The sequence below is a fragment of the Choloepus didactylus genome (assembly GCF_015220235.1).
Source record: "Choloepus didactylus isolate mChoDid1 chromosome 11 unlocalized genomic scaffold, mChoDid1.pri SUPER_11_unloc2, whole genome shotgun sequence".
NCBI lineage: Eukaryota > Metazoa > Chordata > Mammalia > Pilosa > Megalonychidae > Choloepus > Choloepus didactylus.
Genome location: NW_023637579.1, coordinates 3123205 through 3139869, shown reverse-complemented (window position 1 = coordinate 3139869; position 16665 = coordinate 3123205). Strand labels below are relative to the sequence as shown.

The 16665-nt window shown below is 38.1% G+C and overlaps 2 protein-coding genes across 6 annotated transcripts in view; both read right to left on the bottom strand.

Moving 5' to 3' along the window:
• The window catches only part of LOC119524586 (zinc finger protein 596-like), a 1058357-nt gene that overhangs the window by 132456 nt on the left and 909236 nt on the right, over nucleotides 1-16665 (bottom strand). The window lies entirely within an intron of this gene.
• On the bottom strand, nucleotides 9218-10168 carry LOC119524590 (olfactory receptor 2C3). The gene has a single exon (XM_037823314.1). The coding sequence runs from the start codon at nucleotides 10166-10168 to the stop codon at nucleotides 9218-9220; it is 951 nt and encodes a 316-aa protein (XP_037679242.1).

Here is a 16665-nt window from a genome sequence, read left to right as displayed (position 1 = left end):
GCTTGTTTTTCCTAAGAGAACCACAGATGAAAGCATTTCCTTGATCAGGACATTTGTTTATGTTTCTTTTGGTCATCTCCAGTTATAGCTTGACTTAGTCAAAAAGTGTGTCTCCCTATGTCACTTTGTATCAATAGACCAACCATATCTATCTTCTATCTCCTCTACTTTCTATTTGTAATAACTCCAGGTCTCCCCTTCCAAAACTGGAACCAAGACATTGTTAAAATATAAAAAAGAGAGATAACAGAATTTTGCATGCAACATAGATGGATGAACAGGAGGTCAACTGCTGGCATTTTATAGCCCAAAACTCAGCTGAAATTCTTTTTTAAGATCTTGGTAAAGACAAAGGTATGTGCTGGGTGGTGGCCATCAGCTTGTTCTGTCCCATGGGAATACACTGGCTTCCCCTATGTACCACTTGCCCCTTTAACACAAAGGAATAACTGTGGAAAGAGGCTCTCCATCAGAGCTACATTGATCCAGGGGCAGCATCTCATCCTAACTATGCATCATTTCCTCCAAGAAATTAATGCATGTTCATGTGAGTGGATAACATTATTGCAGTAAGAAGACAACTTTTCCTAAACAGACATGCTGGCTTCTGTATCTTATTCAAGATGATGGGCTCTCAGCATGGCATATTGATGCTTTTCAAAGTTTAGAATAATCTAATGAGACTCACATTTTATTATATATTTTATTTTTTATTCCCCATAATTATTCTTATTTTCCTCAAAATTTTGAGTGCTTTCAATTGCAAGTAGTTCGTGAAAAGCTCTGAGAAATCCTGCGATATAGTTATTAATATTCCCTTCTCTGATGAAATCAATTCTCATGATTATACCCAAGTCCACAGGGGGTGTGAATCTGTGTTTCAGATGCTAAGATAAAGGGCTTTGAGCTTGATCACAGTTTCACAGATCTGACTAATAAACCCTTCTGTATAACAGATAATCAAGGATGTCCATGGTTAGGTGAAATATTTTTAAGATGTGTGGTAAACTTTTTCAATTTCCACATACCTTTACAAATATTTAGTTGGTTGTGTTTTAGTTTAAATTCTGACAAATCTTGAGTGTTCAGAACAAGTGGTGCATATTAACATGATATTCAAAGAGCCCTGACATAAGAGCAAGTTCAATATTATTAACCCTGTTTTTTGTTGGAGAAAGTGAAGGTACAGAGAAATAAAATTCACTCAAGAAAGATTTATTAAGCAGATGTAATCACTGAGATAGGGTGACTTGGTCTTCTCAGCAACTTTTATAGTGCTACATCCATTATGACAAATGCCTGGCATAGTGGGGCTCCTCAACCTGCTATACTCTGCTCCTTTGGAAATATATCATCATCTGGAAGTCTGCAGACATTTCCTTTGTAGAGATAGTACCTCCTGAGTTTATGAATGGTTTTCTCCCCCATTTAATTCTCCTGTTGTTCTCCTACCCAATTTTCTACATACTCACCACTATTAAAACATGGGGACATTTGACTATGGAACAAGTATATATAAATTATGACCCAGATTGAAGCTTAGTATCAGCAGACAAAGCAGCCAGATGGAAAGAATAAAATATTAAGAGTGAATCTGGACCCAGCATCATGGGATGGAGACCATCTTCTTGACCAAAAGGGGGATGTGAAATTAAATGAAATAAAGTTTCAGTGGCTGGGAGATTCCAAATGGAGTCAAGAGGTCACTCTGGTGGGCACTCTTATGCACTATATAGATAACTCTTTTTAGGTTTTAATGAATTGGAATAGCTAGCAGTAAATCCCTGAAACTATCAAACCACAACCCAGTTGCCTTGAGTCTTGAAGATAATTGTTTAACAATGTAGCTTACATGGGATGACAATGTGATTGTGAAAGCCTTGTGGATCACACTCCCCTTTGTCCAGTGTATGGATGGCTGAGTAGAAAAGTGGGGGCAAAAAACTAAAGGAAAAATAGGGTGGGAGGCAGGGGGGGAATGATTTGGGTGTTCTTTCTTTACTCTTTTTTTATTCTTATTTTCACTTTTTCTGGTACAAGGGAAATGTTCAAAAAATAGATTGGGGTGATGAATGAACAACTATATGATGGTAATATGATCAATTGATTGTATACTTTGGATGATTGTATGGTGTGTGAATAAATCTTAATAAAAAATATTAAGGGTATAGGAAATTGATAAAGGCTTTCTAAACTATTGCCAAGGTATTTATATAAATGAAATCTGTGTGAAGTTTGTGGCAGAGAAATCTTTACACTGTAGCAAATTTTTAAATACACTTTTAAAATGTTGACTGATTATGTAATGGAAATGGTAACTATTTAAGTATTCTACAATTTGATGAGATCACCATAGGTCCAATAACTTTTCCAGTGTTAATGAACTTAATCTTCTAGTTGACCCAGCAGTGGTCAGACTCAGCAGGCACTTACACTAACCAAACCTACAGGTGGTAGATTGACAAATCTGAATGCTATTTAGCAATTGAAGGGAGAAAAATTTCCAAAATATTGTCATTTTGTGTACAGTGTTAGGCTGTTATGTTTTTTATTAAGAAGATTATGTGGAAAGCATGTATAGGAATTCTTAATCTTCCAGTCCTTTTTTTTTTTTTTTTTTTTGAAATTCCAAGAAGACAGTGGGTTGAGACCATGGATTTTGGCTTATGTATCATTATGATACCAAGCACCAGACCTGGAGCAGAGCAGGTGGTGAACACATGTGAAGTGCCTTGACTATTTAGTGTAAATGATTCCCTGTGTCCATGTTACCATTTCAAGCTTGCTATTCATATTGACATGATTTAGCTCTAGGTATGTATCTTCAAGATGAGATCTAGAGATTTGCTATGCTCATAATAGTTTCAGTTTCTAAGTTATTCCTTAAGCCAGCCAGTTTGATTACAGCTATTATGTTCACTTTTTAAAAATTCCAGTTCTAATTATTCTTTATATTAGACTACATATCTGGCAATAACTTTTTTCTGATTTGACCAAAAATGGACATTTCTTGAAAGTGGACATCAGTTTCTTTTTGCCCAAAAGCAATGCATTAACCCATTCTCCATTTTCATGGTGTCTCAACTTCTTCAGAGCTGGGTCTTCCATCCAAAATGAGTTGACAGTAGGCAATTATTTCCATACAGTCTATATTTAGTTATTGATATATAGAAAATAAACCTTTTTAAAGAAGCACATTTTCTTTTAATTTCCATATTCTAGAGGAATTCCATGTCCCCAACCCAAATATTTGGCCAGTGTCTGTTCAATAATGTAAATATTTAGTTCACTCTCATTGAACCAATGCAGGTCAGAAAACAAATCTACTACAAAAATGACCCTGCACAGTGTTTCTGTTTATTCCCTTTTATTAACCTCTGGGCATAGTAATATGTTCACCTGAAATGCACAAAATAACATCCCTCATTTTTCTATTCATTTTGTCAGTGAATTTTGCCATAATGAAAATCCCTGCACCTTTAAGCAAGCTTCTTTAAGTCTTTTGGATAACACCACCTGTAAATCACTGTGTCAAGGAATTGGAGCAAATCATCAACATTTCAGAAGCAAGTTATGGGAGGGCCTTATAGTTTCAAGAGCAACACACTCTGTTATTTTTCCAAGGACTTTTTGTGAGTAAAAATAGGTGTGTCTCATTGCTGTCTGTATCTGCAGCTCATGCTGCTGCATCTTGCACACATCAGGTCACCAACACATTTTCTTAGTTGAATTTATAATCATGGGAAAGTGAGTTCTGATCATATTAATTGAAGCTATTCCACAAATTTTAGGAGAAGTTATAAGGTAGCTGAGAAATGGGCTCAATATTAATGGATTCTGAAAAAAGTGCATTTATTATATTGTTTACCATATTTCTGATTAAATAAAATGTATTGTTATTATTATTATTTTAAGTGTCTAACTAGTTAACTCACTTGGCAAGACTAGAAGGCTAAATTGTAGCTTCCATCAGTTTGCTGTCAAATATCTTTACTTAGCTTCATTTACTACAATTCCAGGCAATCAGCAGGTGAAGGGGACTAGTTAAAAATTATGGATGGCACAATGAAAATGCATCCTCACTACTGGGAAAAACCAATGTATAGGTGTGTTTGTGCCCATTTTTCTATATGAATAAAAGCATACAAGTTAACCTCTCCAAATAGGTATATGAAATGAAAGGTGATGGAAAGAAGGAATGAGAGAAGACTTCATTTTGCTAGGATTCTCTGCCCTTCTGAAGCTGGAGATGGTCCTGTTTGTCATCAGCATGGTTTTTGAACATTCTGGGCATTATGGGCAGCTCAACCAGCATCTTTCTCTCCCTGATGGTTCCTCAGCTTCACACACCCATGTACTTATCCTCAGCAACCTATCTCTCCTGGATTTCTGCTACTCAACCGAGTAGCATCTACCAGCTACTGATTAACCTCTGGGGCCCACAGAAAACCATCACTCATGTAGGTTATGTCCTTCAACTCCTTCCCTTCCTGTCTGTGGTGGGTACTGGGTGATTTCTCCTCTTGGTCATGGCCTCTGACCATTAAGTGGCTGTTGGTAAGCCACTTCAGTGCATGGCCATGAGGTACCTTCAACTGTGTCTGCAGCTGGCAGCCTTTGCTTGGCTTAAAGGGACATCAGTGACCTTGAAAGATGCCAGCTGCCATCTGCATTTCTTGCATCAACACCAGCTGTGTAGCAGGCCTGGCTTTCCTTCTGGTCATCTCATCATTGTTGTGCCTCTCACCATGATGCTAGTCTCCTACTGCTGTATTGATGCTGTGGCCATGCTGATCAAGTTGGCAGCTGAAGGCAGGAAGCCTTCCACACCCTTTCCTCCCACCTGGTATTCATGTCCCTCTTCTACAGGACCACAATTTACATATGTCTGTAACCCAGGGATAAGGTGAGCCAAGACCAGGGCACATTCCTCACCCTCTTCTCCTGCCTAGTGTCCACTATCCAGGGTCCCTTTATCTGTATGCTGAGAAATAAAGGTGTGAAGAGGACCATGCAGAAGGTTCTTGAGAAAGACTGTAGCTTGTTGGACTCAGGAGGGCACATAGGCAGGCAGCTTCATCCCTGGGCTTTCTTCTCATGGATTCAGTGCTCAGGCAGGACAGGGGCCCATGATGGCAAATGAAATGGTGGCCATTGAATGGAGAGGATCATCTCTCTCTCATGGACTGCAGAGTAGATAACTTTTATCTTTGCTTGCAGACAGGCAGACTTGATGACTTTCTGGGTGAAAGAACTAATCATAACAGATCATGTGCTAGTGGAAAGAGAGATGTGGCTTCCTTTGGTCTCTGTGGGGATCTACAGTAAGATCATGATTTCTTTACAGCTAACCTGTGGCTCAGATTCCAATGAGCTGTAACATGAATACTAGATCAGACACAGGAGGAAGGAAACACCATGGAAGAGGTGTGTTCATGTGTGTGTGTATGTGTGTGTGTGTGTGTTGGGGGGATATTTTGGGAACCCATTTTCCCTTCCCCTATGCCCTTTTGTTTTGGGTTTTCCAGACCTCCATGGAAATGGCACTGTTACTTCCTCAGGTTGTTCCTTGTCTCCTCCTGCCCTGTGGGTAATTTGTAATCATCTGACTGAAAGCAGTGTTCTTTTAAATTTTGGGTTTATATTTTCACTTCAAATTTCCTCACTGGATTATCAGAAGGTAAAAAAAGACATGTGGATATTGTAAAGAGGGAAGAAGTACAACAGCTTGTCTTGTGTTTACTTTACTTTATTATTTTTTATCTCTCTAAGTAAAAGGAAGTTTAATGCAATCTTTCCTCTTTTGTGTCTCTTGTTAAGCCTCTGATTTTTTCTATTGTTTGTCTCTTTATAGTTTCATTATGTTTATACTGATATTTATCAGACATTGCAAGTGGCAGTCAAGATGCTGAAGAATGTTAGGGGATGATGGAATGGGTGGTAGAAGATAACTATGATTAAAAACTCTGATCCTCATCCCAAATAAAGAAGCAGAGACTTTAGCAGCTATAGGTTTTGTTAAATGATTGCTTCACTCCCCCTTTATCCTGGTAAGTTATGCAAAGGACTCTGGTAGTGGCTAACAATTTTAGGTCTTCATGAGCTTATCACCAAGTTGACATCACTTACTGGTGATATGGTGTTCAACGGGAATTTCTATGTCCCTGGAATTGGGGATGTGAACCTTGACCTAAATTAAGGACAAGGAAAGAAGATGAACTCTTCTGGGTGTCATCTCTCTGCCCCTCTGGATTCATTTTCCACTTTTTCCTAGCCACCCTGTGTCCCTGAGGCCCATCTGTATGGACTGTCAGTGGGCTCCCTCGCCTTTCAGCCATGGACTGAGTTAAGCCAATGGGGTGCCATGCCAGGAAATAGTAAGGAGGGAGTAGCATGAAGTCAGAGATTTTATCTCCATCTCTCTTCCTGGGAAGATCACACCTGGGTGTTTCTCTCCCCTGATGTCACAGTTCATTGGCAACCTTCCCCACAGAGCCCTTCTGTCCCCAGCTTCCTATAACTACTCTCCCTGTCTCCTCTGCTCCAATGAGTAGTAATAGTCCCCATTGAGAGTAGCCTAGCATGCTGCATTATCCCTTGTAGTTTCCCAAGGGCCTGCCCATGTATTAGGAATTTTGCCTTTCATGCCATGCTATTCAAATTACCCACTTTGAGTGTCTGTTTCTTGCAGGGTCCTGGTTAATACAATTGACATACAGTTGACATACAGTTGGCATGCAGTTTCCACCCTACTTTACAGCAATCACAGTGAATCAGTGGTCACTGAGCCTGGGAGGCAGCAGAGGTTTGCATTATAGACACCCCTTTGCTCACTGCCAAGGGGAAAATGGAACTATGTATTTCTGATTCTTATACCTAGGAATGCTTTATAGAGAAATGTAGGGTGATGAAATGTGAAACAGAGACTTAGATAACAACAAATAGGTAGATATGATATAATATTTAATATGCAGGAAATGGATATGATATTTGTGATGTGGTTAACAGAATTCAGGATTTCATGTATTTTGTAATTTGAGCTGCCTCATAATGTTTTCATTTTCAGCTGCCAATGGGTGGGCAACATGTGTAGGAAATTAATATTATGGTAATATTTTTAGTATTTGCCTCAGTAAAATGTATTCTGGTGATTCACTTAAGGAAATTATTCACTGGAAGAAAGAAATCTATATATATACCATATAATGCAACAAATTTTTTAAGTAGTCTGAATGGCCTATAAATAATAGTTGATTGAAATCAAGGATTATACTCCTTGGAAGGATGTGCATTATTTTCAAAAACATTATGCAGACTGTGTCAAGTGGACATTCCTGCATCATTTAATAAAGAAAATGCTCAAGTAGCAGAGGGCTCTGCAACCAACGGTGATGGATTAAAATCCTAGCTTCCTTGTGAACTCTGTGAATTTGGGCCTTGGTTTCCTCATTTATGAAATGGAGATAATGATAGTAATTAACAAAGAGTTTTGTTGTGAAAATTTAATGAGATAATTCAGATAAATTGCTGAGAAATGAGAATAATAATAGTGATCACACAAAGTATATGAGGTGGAATTGTTACTCTTATTAGTAAAGAAAGTAGAAATTTGTGACTACAGTGTTTGTCACTGCTACTGACTCACTGGAAGAGGCTAGGCTCCTATCAGATCAGAGTCTTACTCCAGATTTGGGGTCCTGCCAAGAAGGAATTCACAGACAGTACAGGCCGGTAACAGCAAGGCTTTAAGTTGTTACAGATAGGATGATCAGGTAGGATCCCCTGAGCAAGAGACCACTCCCAGTGGCCTACAGTAGCTCAGGCTCAGGATAGTATATGCCAAAGAATGTAATCATGGTCAAACTCAAGAGAGAGAGTTGTATCCAGTGAGTTCATCTTGACCTTTTATTGATGAGAGGGGGAGGGCTTAAACACTTGGTGTTTTAGGATTGGCTGATTTTTATGCAAATGAGGGAATGCATTGTGGGCAAATGGGGGACAAGCTAAGAGTGCTTTGTGATTGGTTCAGTTGAAGGCCATTTTGATTGGTGTGCAGATATGTAAATTAGGGCTTGCACTGCAGGCTATCTTGATTGGTACATCAAGGGTGGTTCAGGATTGGCTCATTTGCAATCCTAGCCCCCTGCTGCCAACCCTGGGTTCTCTATTTTAGCCTGCCTCATCATCACATGAGAGTGAGCAAATGTATGGCAATTAGGTGGAAAATAAAAAGTCAAAGAAAAATGTTGCTAACTTTTGGCTTCATAAATTTTTGATAATATTCTTATTTTATTTTGACAATATATACATACATATATGAATTATTGGTTACCACTTTTTACAGTCCTACCAACTCTTAATTTACATGAGAAATGAAGCTCCTTCAAGAAGCTGAATTGTTATCAGCCCCAATAATACATTCGTGTGTTTTCCCAGAATTTTCTCATGTATAAAACTGCAGCATTATCAACTTTAAAAGGCAGTTTTCAGTTTTAAACCAAAAAGCAAGTGACAGATCTGTGAACCTTGTGTCTTATAGCCATGTTGCCTGCTTGTTTTTACAATCTCCATAAGTATGTCTCCTTTTGAGAATGAATGAATGCAGGATTGGGTGTATGAGAAAATAAGGAAATATATTAGTAAGTAAATGAAAACCAAAAACATAAGGTCTAGAGTTGAATAGGGAAGTCAGTAGTTCTGTAGCTATAAATAAATCAGTATAGCATGTTACTAATATAACTATTAATTTGCTGACAAAGAAACTCAAGATTCTAATACTAAGAATTTTGTATGTTTGATTCCACCTCCTGAGAAGGATATAGACAGAATAGCATGCTTGTCTGTTGGCTACAATGGATAGGACCAGGCTCAAATCTTAGTTTAAATCCAAATTGCTCTGTGAGGGTAATAACCATTGTACTGAGTTGTTACACATATTGGAAAGCAGTGTAAAGTACCTCATGCATATTAGCTACCCACAATGGCATATATTATTTTAAACAATTAACAAAACATGAAAACAGAAAATGTTTTCTCCTCTTCTGGGTCTGAAAACAGGGCATAAGCACATGCCATCTCAGATTGCCACCTTTCTCAAGGTCAAATAATAACAGGAAGAGAGATGACATTCCAAACATCCTGCCCTCCAAAATCAATTTTTGATACCATTAAACTTGTTCTTCATCCTTGTAAAAGGCTAGAGTCTCCACACATGTCCTTATTTCCCTGCAAAGACACAGCAGTTCTCCAAAAAATTGTGCCTGAGTGCTGCCTTCACATCCCTGTTCCTCAGGGTATAAATCAATGGATTCAGCATTGGGGTGACCACGGTGTAGAAGAGGGCTATAAACTTGCCCTGCTCATGAGAATTGCTCTTAGCTGGCTGGAGGTACATGAAGATGATGCTCCCATAAAACAGGGATACGACTGCCCCGTGGGATGAGCAGGTGTTGAATGCCTTTCTCTGCCCTTCTGCTGACTTGATCTTCAGCACAGTCTGGGCAATATGGCCATAGGAGACCAGGATGAGACCCAGAGGCAAGACCACGAAGATAAAGCTGGCTAGGTACATCTCCACCTCATTGAGGCTGGTGTCCACACAAGCCAGCTGCATAATGAGGGGCATCTCACAAAAGAAGTGGTCAATGCAATTGTTCCCACACAGTGGCAGCAGCATGGTGAGGGTGGAGCCCACCATGCTTGTGGTCAGACCCCCGAGCCAGGAGGCCAAGGCCAGGCCAAGGCAGAGCTGTGGAGGCATGATGACAGCATAGTGGAGTGGCCTACAGATGGCAGCGTAGCGATCATAGGACATGACCGCCAGGAGGACACACTCGGTGGCACCCAGCCAATGGGAGATGTAGAACTGGACCACACAGCCTCTGTAGCTTATGGTTTTCTGTGGTCCCCAGAGGTTGACTAGAAGTTGTGGGACAATGCTTGTGGTGAAGCAAATGTCCAGGAGGGAGAGGTTAGTAAGAAAGAAGTACATAGGGGTGTGGAGATGCACATCCACACAGGAGACCAAAATGATGACAACATTGCCCACAATGGACACCACATAAAATACTGAGACAGCTGCAAAGAGGATGGGCTCTAGTGAGGGTCGTGCAGAGAAGCCCAGGAGTATGAAGACTTCTGGAGAACTTACATTGGCTGTTCCCTTCATAATACACAGCTGAGGGTGGGCAAATTGACCAGCTGTGGGAGAAAGGAGCAGAAGATATGAGAAGTGAAGTGATTATATCACTTAGCAAACATACAAAGTAATATACTCATTGCTGTAGAAAGCTTCCACCCAACCCAACACCTGCTTGTTATTTCAAGGTCAATGTGCAATGTGTGTTGAAAGACATGGAAATATGCATAGTCTGGAGAAAAATAAAAGGACATGCATGCATTGTTCTTGGCACTGATATTTTCATTGACATACTACTTTATTACTCATAGTACCTACCAACCTATGGACTTTACCTAAATGTTTAATGATGAGGACATAGCTTGGTAGAGGGTGGTATTTCTTGTGGTGAATCACTGAGCAGGCACTAAAATCACATTCTTCCCTCTCTGTTACCTGTTACTGGCCAGGTGGAGCTCCCCTTGACATTTCTCCTTCTTATCCATCCCACAGTCATCAGCAAATTTTTTCTTTATCCTTAAAGATACCCAGATTCTGACCACGTCTCCCCACTTCTGCTATCACCCTCACGCATCACCTGAATTATTGATCTAGTGTCCTGTCTCTCTGCTTTCCCCTGCTCCCTTCAAATTATGCTCAACATGGCAACAGAGAATTACCTCCAGGCATAATATGATTGTATCACTGCTGCTCAACATCCACCATTGTCATTCTACAAGGTTTTGCATGTGATGTTTCTCATATTTACAGTGATTTTCTACAAAACACCTGCATGGCTCTTTTCCTCAGAGAAATCCTTCTCAGTCCTCTTGCAGACTGTTTTTTTATTTTCCCCCAAACTCACAACATTAAGGCTCTATGTACTATGTTACTTAATATTGACAACCTCCTCAGCTCCTTTCTCTCTCTTTGCTGACTTTTTATAGTACTTATCACCATTTAACAAATATACTCTTCTCATTTATTATGTTTCTTTCCTGTTTCACCTCACTACTTTGTAAGTTCCATGGAGTCAGGGATTTCTGTCTGTTTCATTTGCTTCTGGGTTTCCATGCTTAGCACAGTGTCCAATGTACAGAAGACCATTAATCGGTATTGACTGAAGGAACCCATTGTGAAGCAGTCATTAGAATGGCATGTGATCATGGTTGAGGCAAGACTAGAGTAATATGGGAGCATAGTTAAGGGACATCCAGCTCAACTTTGCCTTACAATTGTCAGGCATGAATTCCTAGAACTGCCAAAGGCTTACAGAAGTGGCCCAGACTACCTCCTGCTGTTATACAGGTATGAGGTAGCAGGGACAGGTGTGTGAAGCCAGAAGCTCCAATGGGAAAATGGACAATCTCAATCTTCTTTAGGTGTACTTGAAAACCTCTCAGCCCTCCTACATATACATTAATTTATTCTTCTCTCTATTTTCAGAAGAAGAATACATTCACTATATAAGGGCTCATCCAGATTTGGGGCCCAGAGCAGCTATAAACTCAACTGTCATTCCTCTAAACTCTCAGGGCATGGAACTTACCTACCCCTATAACTGGAAGTCAAACAAAATAAAGACAAATACTCGGTACATTCACAGTGTTGTAAAATGCATATAAGGTTTCCTTTTTGCATATATAGAAATGGGGCTCAGAGAACATCAAGCATTTGACAAAATTCACACATGGAATTGCTTTACCAGTGTGGACTTTACTGCACCAGAATGCTGAGGTATTGCCTGATTTGCATGTGGTAGAACAGAGTACACTGATATGCTGGAGGAAGCATCCAAGAAACACAGTCCAACCTCTTCCAAATAGAGAAGGCAATGGAGAACTGTCAGAACATGGGAATGTGGGAGAGAAGAGGTGATCTATGATGGTGTGTGCAACTGAGTCATACATGAATGAAGTTATTATTCCAAATACAGTCATCAAAGATGGAAGTGAGGGCCTGGAATAAAAAGAAGGGCTAAACCAACAACTGTATCATCATCTGTGAGTGTCGGGGTTCTCTCTGTGGAGGGTAGGAACTTTGTTTACTCATAGTCGGTAACTTGCAGAAAACATATAAATGTCATTGAGAGATAGAGATCATAAGGTCATTCATGAGGTAATAGATTTGTGGAATTTTTGAGGAGAAATAAGCCTTTGTGATGATCTGATCTGACATCATAGATCTGGAGATGTTTGTTGACTTACTGAAAGGTCCTGAGCTGCTCAGTGTGCTGGGTCTACACCCAAGATCTCTAGGTTTTTAATACAAAAAGTAATATTTCCAGCAAAGGAATAGGTTCCTCATCAACAGTGCTTGACCAAAAGGGTCACAATAAAAACTCACTCTTTAAAATATGGGCCTCCTGCCCCAAGTACTGTTCCATCTCAACAAAGAAAGATGACATGAGGAAAGTTATGGAATGATCTTGAATCCAAATTTTGAGCAGAGTCCTAATCTGTACCCTTGAAGGTAGGCAACCTGCTAAAATACCAAAGACCATAAGAAGAGCAAATCAGGTTATTTAAATAGGTTGAACACATCAACCTTAATTGAAATTACCAGATACTCTGTGATCCTCAGTTTATCTTCAACACCATGAGAAACAAAATCACAAATGTGGCTTACTGATGGTGGGCTGGTAGTGTCATCTTCCTTTGATACTATCCATAAATACAAAGCAGGCAGAATTAAAAAGTAGGAGTCCAGCTGAGGGATTCTGAAACCCTGAAAATATTGCAAATCTCCAAGTTAGTGGTGGCAGACATGCTAGACTCTGTTCAAATGCATGTCTAAAGAACACATTTAAAGAGTGGTTGAATTAGGAAAAAAAATGCACCTATTTATTTCTAAGAAGACTGATGGCAGAATTAGTGAGCATGGATAACTGTTTCCAGAATGAGAAAAAAAGTTGACCCTCAAAGGACTAAGAGTAGCAAAAGGACCTCATCATCAGGACTCCATCACGAGGGCTTCTTTTAATAAGAGGTTCTTTTTATTCCCTGGAGCCCTCAGGAAGGAAGTAGAAAGTGATTCTATACCAGGAGAGTGAAAATGGAAGGAAAATAAGCTTTGGGGATATTTTTCCCTATTGGATAATTACAATTTTATCGTAATGTGCACACAGAATTGTACAAAATTGAAAAACATTTTTAAAAATAAATAAAGCATTGTTTTTGGTTTTTGTACTGCCAAGCACTGTTTGCAGAGCATAAGAATAGGGGCTACATATGCAAAATTTATTACGTAGTTGGGGACAGAGTCTGAAATATTTGCTTTTAATACTGGTTTCATCACATGCTGCTACAGACATTTTTAAAAATACTACCATTTTATTTTTGATGTACACCACAGAGATTAACAAAATTATTAAATTATTAAAATATTAATTATATTAATATTTTGCTTAATAGAATTAGTTTTTTATTCTGTTAAAATTAATATAACATAAAATCTACTGCTGTAACCATTTTAAAGTGCATAGATCAATTGCATTAAGTACATTCACAATATTGTGCAGCCATCGCCACTATCTAGTGACAGAATTTTTCATCACCTCGAATGGAAACACATGCCCATTGATCAGTCCCTGCCTGTTCCCCTTACTTCCCAACTGCTGGCAACTGCTGATCTGCTCTCTGTCTCTATGGGTTTGCCTACGCTGAATATTTTATATAAGTGGAATCATAAGAAATGTGGCCTTTTGTGTTTTTTTCCCCACTTACAATGTTTTCGAGACTCATCCATGTTGTGATGTTTATCACTACTACTTTCCCTTTCATAGCTGAGTAATATTCCATTGTGTGGATATACTACATTTTGTTTTTCCTTCCATCTCTTTGTGGGTGAATGGGTTGTTTCCATCTTTTCTCTATTGAGAATATAGAGCTGCCATGATCATTCAAACAAGTTTTTCTTGAACACTTGATTTCAATACTTTTATCTATACACTTAGGAGTGGAATCACTGGGTCACATGGTAATTTAACTTACTGAGGAACTGCTGAACTGTATTCCATAGTGGCTGCACCATTTCTATATTCCTCTCAGCAATATATGTTCCAATTTCTCTGCATCCTCAACAGCAATTGTTATTTTATGTTTTATAATTATTTTTTAATAATGACCATCCTAGTTGGTGTAAACTGGTAACTTTTTGTGGTTTTGATTACCATTTCCCCAATGGTTAATAATATTGTGCATGTTTTCATATTTTTTTTTGGCAATATATATATCTTCTTTGCAAAAATGTCTACTCAAGTTATTTGCTCATGTTTTAATTGGGTTGTTTGTCTTTTTGTTGTGGTGATGTAAGAGTTCTTTATGCATTCAGAATATTAGATGTTTATCAAATATATGATTTGCCAATAGTTTTTTCCATTCTGCACATTGTCTTTTCACTCTCTTGGTAGTATTCTTTAATACACAAAAGTTTTTAATTTTGATGATGTCCAATTTATATATTTTTAATTTTGCTTTTTGTGCATTTGGTCTCATATTTAAGAAACCATTGCCAAATCTAAGGTCATATAGATTTGCCCCTATGTTTTCTTCTAAAAGTTTTATAGTTGTAACTCTTAAATTTAGGTCTTTTATCCATTCTGCATTAATTTTTGTATATGGTGTGAGATAAGGGTCAAACATCACTCCTTAATATGTGGATATCACGTTCTACCATCACCATTTCTTGAAAAAATTGTTCTTTAAACCATTGAATGTTCTTGGCACTCTTGTCTAAAGTAAATTCACCTTACATGTATGGATTTGTATCTGTATTTTCAATTCAATTCCATTAATGTGCATGTCTATTCTTGTGTCAGCATCACACTGTTTTGCTTACTATCACTTTTTAGTAAGTTTTGAAATTTGGAAGTGTGAGTCCTCCAACTTTGTTCTTTTTCAAGATTGTTTTGACTATTTGGGGATCCTTGCACTTACTTCCACATGAACTAAGGATTGGCTTTTCCATTTCTGCACAAGAGGTCATTAGGGTTTGGTAGGGATTGCAGTGATCTGTAGACCTCTGGGGACTATTGCCATCTTAACTGTGTTAAGACTTCCAATCCATGAATACAGCATGTCTGTCCATTTATTTAGGACTTTTAAAATTATTTCAATAACAATTTATAGTTTTCACTGTATTATTCTTCCACCATTTTGGTTACATTTGTTTTATTTTATTAGATGTTATTGCAAATAGAATTACTTTCCTAATATCATTTTTATATTGTTCATTGCATATATATACAGAAATATAACTGAATTTTGAGGGTTGATCCTACATCCTGCAACTTTGCTAAATTTGTTTATGCTTTAACAGTTTGTGTATTCACTGGGATTTTCTACATAAAAGATAATGTCATCTGAAAATAGAGATAAGTTTACTTCTATTCAAATTTCCATGCCTTTTATTTATTTTTCTTGCCTAAATGCTCTGGCTAGAACTTTCAGTACAATGTTGAATAGCAGTAATGAAAGTGAGCATCTGTGTATTGTTTCTGATCTTGTGGAGAAAGATTTAATCCTTTCACAATTGAGTATGATGCTAGCTATGGGTTTTTCATATATGTCCTTTATTATGTTGAGGTATCATAATGATAGCTTATCAGAATGACAGAATGAGCATTTCTATTCCTAGTTCATTGAGTTTTTAATCATGAAAAGGTGCTGGATTTTGTGAAATACTTTTTTTCTTCAACTAAAATAGTCATGCATTTTTGCTTTCATCTATTAATGTGTGTATTACATTGATTTTCTTATGGCAAACCACCATTGCACTCCTGAGATAAATTCCACTTGGTCATGGTGTATAATCCTCTTAATATGGTGCTGGATTTTTTTTGCTAGTATTTGGTTAAGGATTTTCTTTTCTTTCATGTCTTTTTCTGACTTCTCTACACTTTTGAGTGTAGCATGTAATGGAGTAACTTTTGCTTCAGTGGATGAAATTTTTGTTTCTTCTGTTTGGGAAGACAGGACTTTAAGTCACATAATTGCTAAAATTTCAGCCTTGTGAATCAATCAGGCATGGATTTGCACATTGCACTGCCACTAACTAATTCTGACTCTTGATCAAGCCTCTAAAGTTTACTTGCCTCCAGTTTTTTTCATCTCTATAATAAAGGATTTGAAAAATATGATTCTGCTTCTTAAGCTCTGTGTAGGTATGGTCTGTGTTTGTCCTAGTCCCTTCTGCATTCCTCATTGTCTCAATATATGTTTTGATACCTGGCATGTTGATGGCACCCAAGTATTATTGAATGGGTGAATGAATGAATGAACGATTCTGCCTTTATGCTGTTAGAGTATATACTTTTTCCATATAACCAAGGAAAATAGACATTGAGATATATGATTGACACAATCTACTGCCTACAATCCAAAATGAGTCATTTTGCACCAATAAAAATTATATCTGCTTTCAGAGCCTTTCCTGAATTATCCACATCTTGTCCAAATTGGCTCTGAAAAGAAGTATTATGATCCCCATCTACAGATGGAACCACTGAGGCTCAAAATGAGTACCCTTGGTCAAGGTCATGTGGCTGT

Coding starts and splice junctions, on each gene's coding strand:
- LOC119524590 (XM_037823314.1), bottom strand. CDS start 10,168: ATGAAGGGAACAGCCAATGTAAGTTCTCCAGAAGTCTTCATACTCCTG.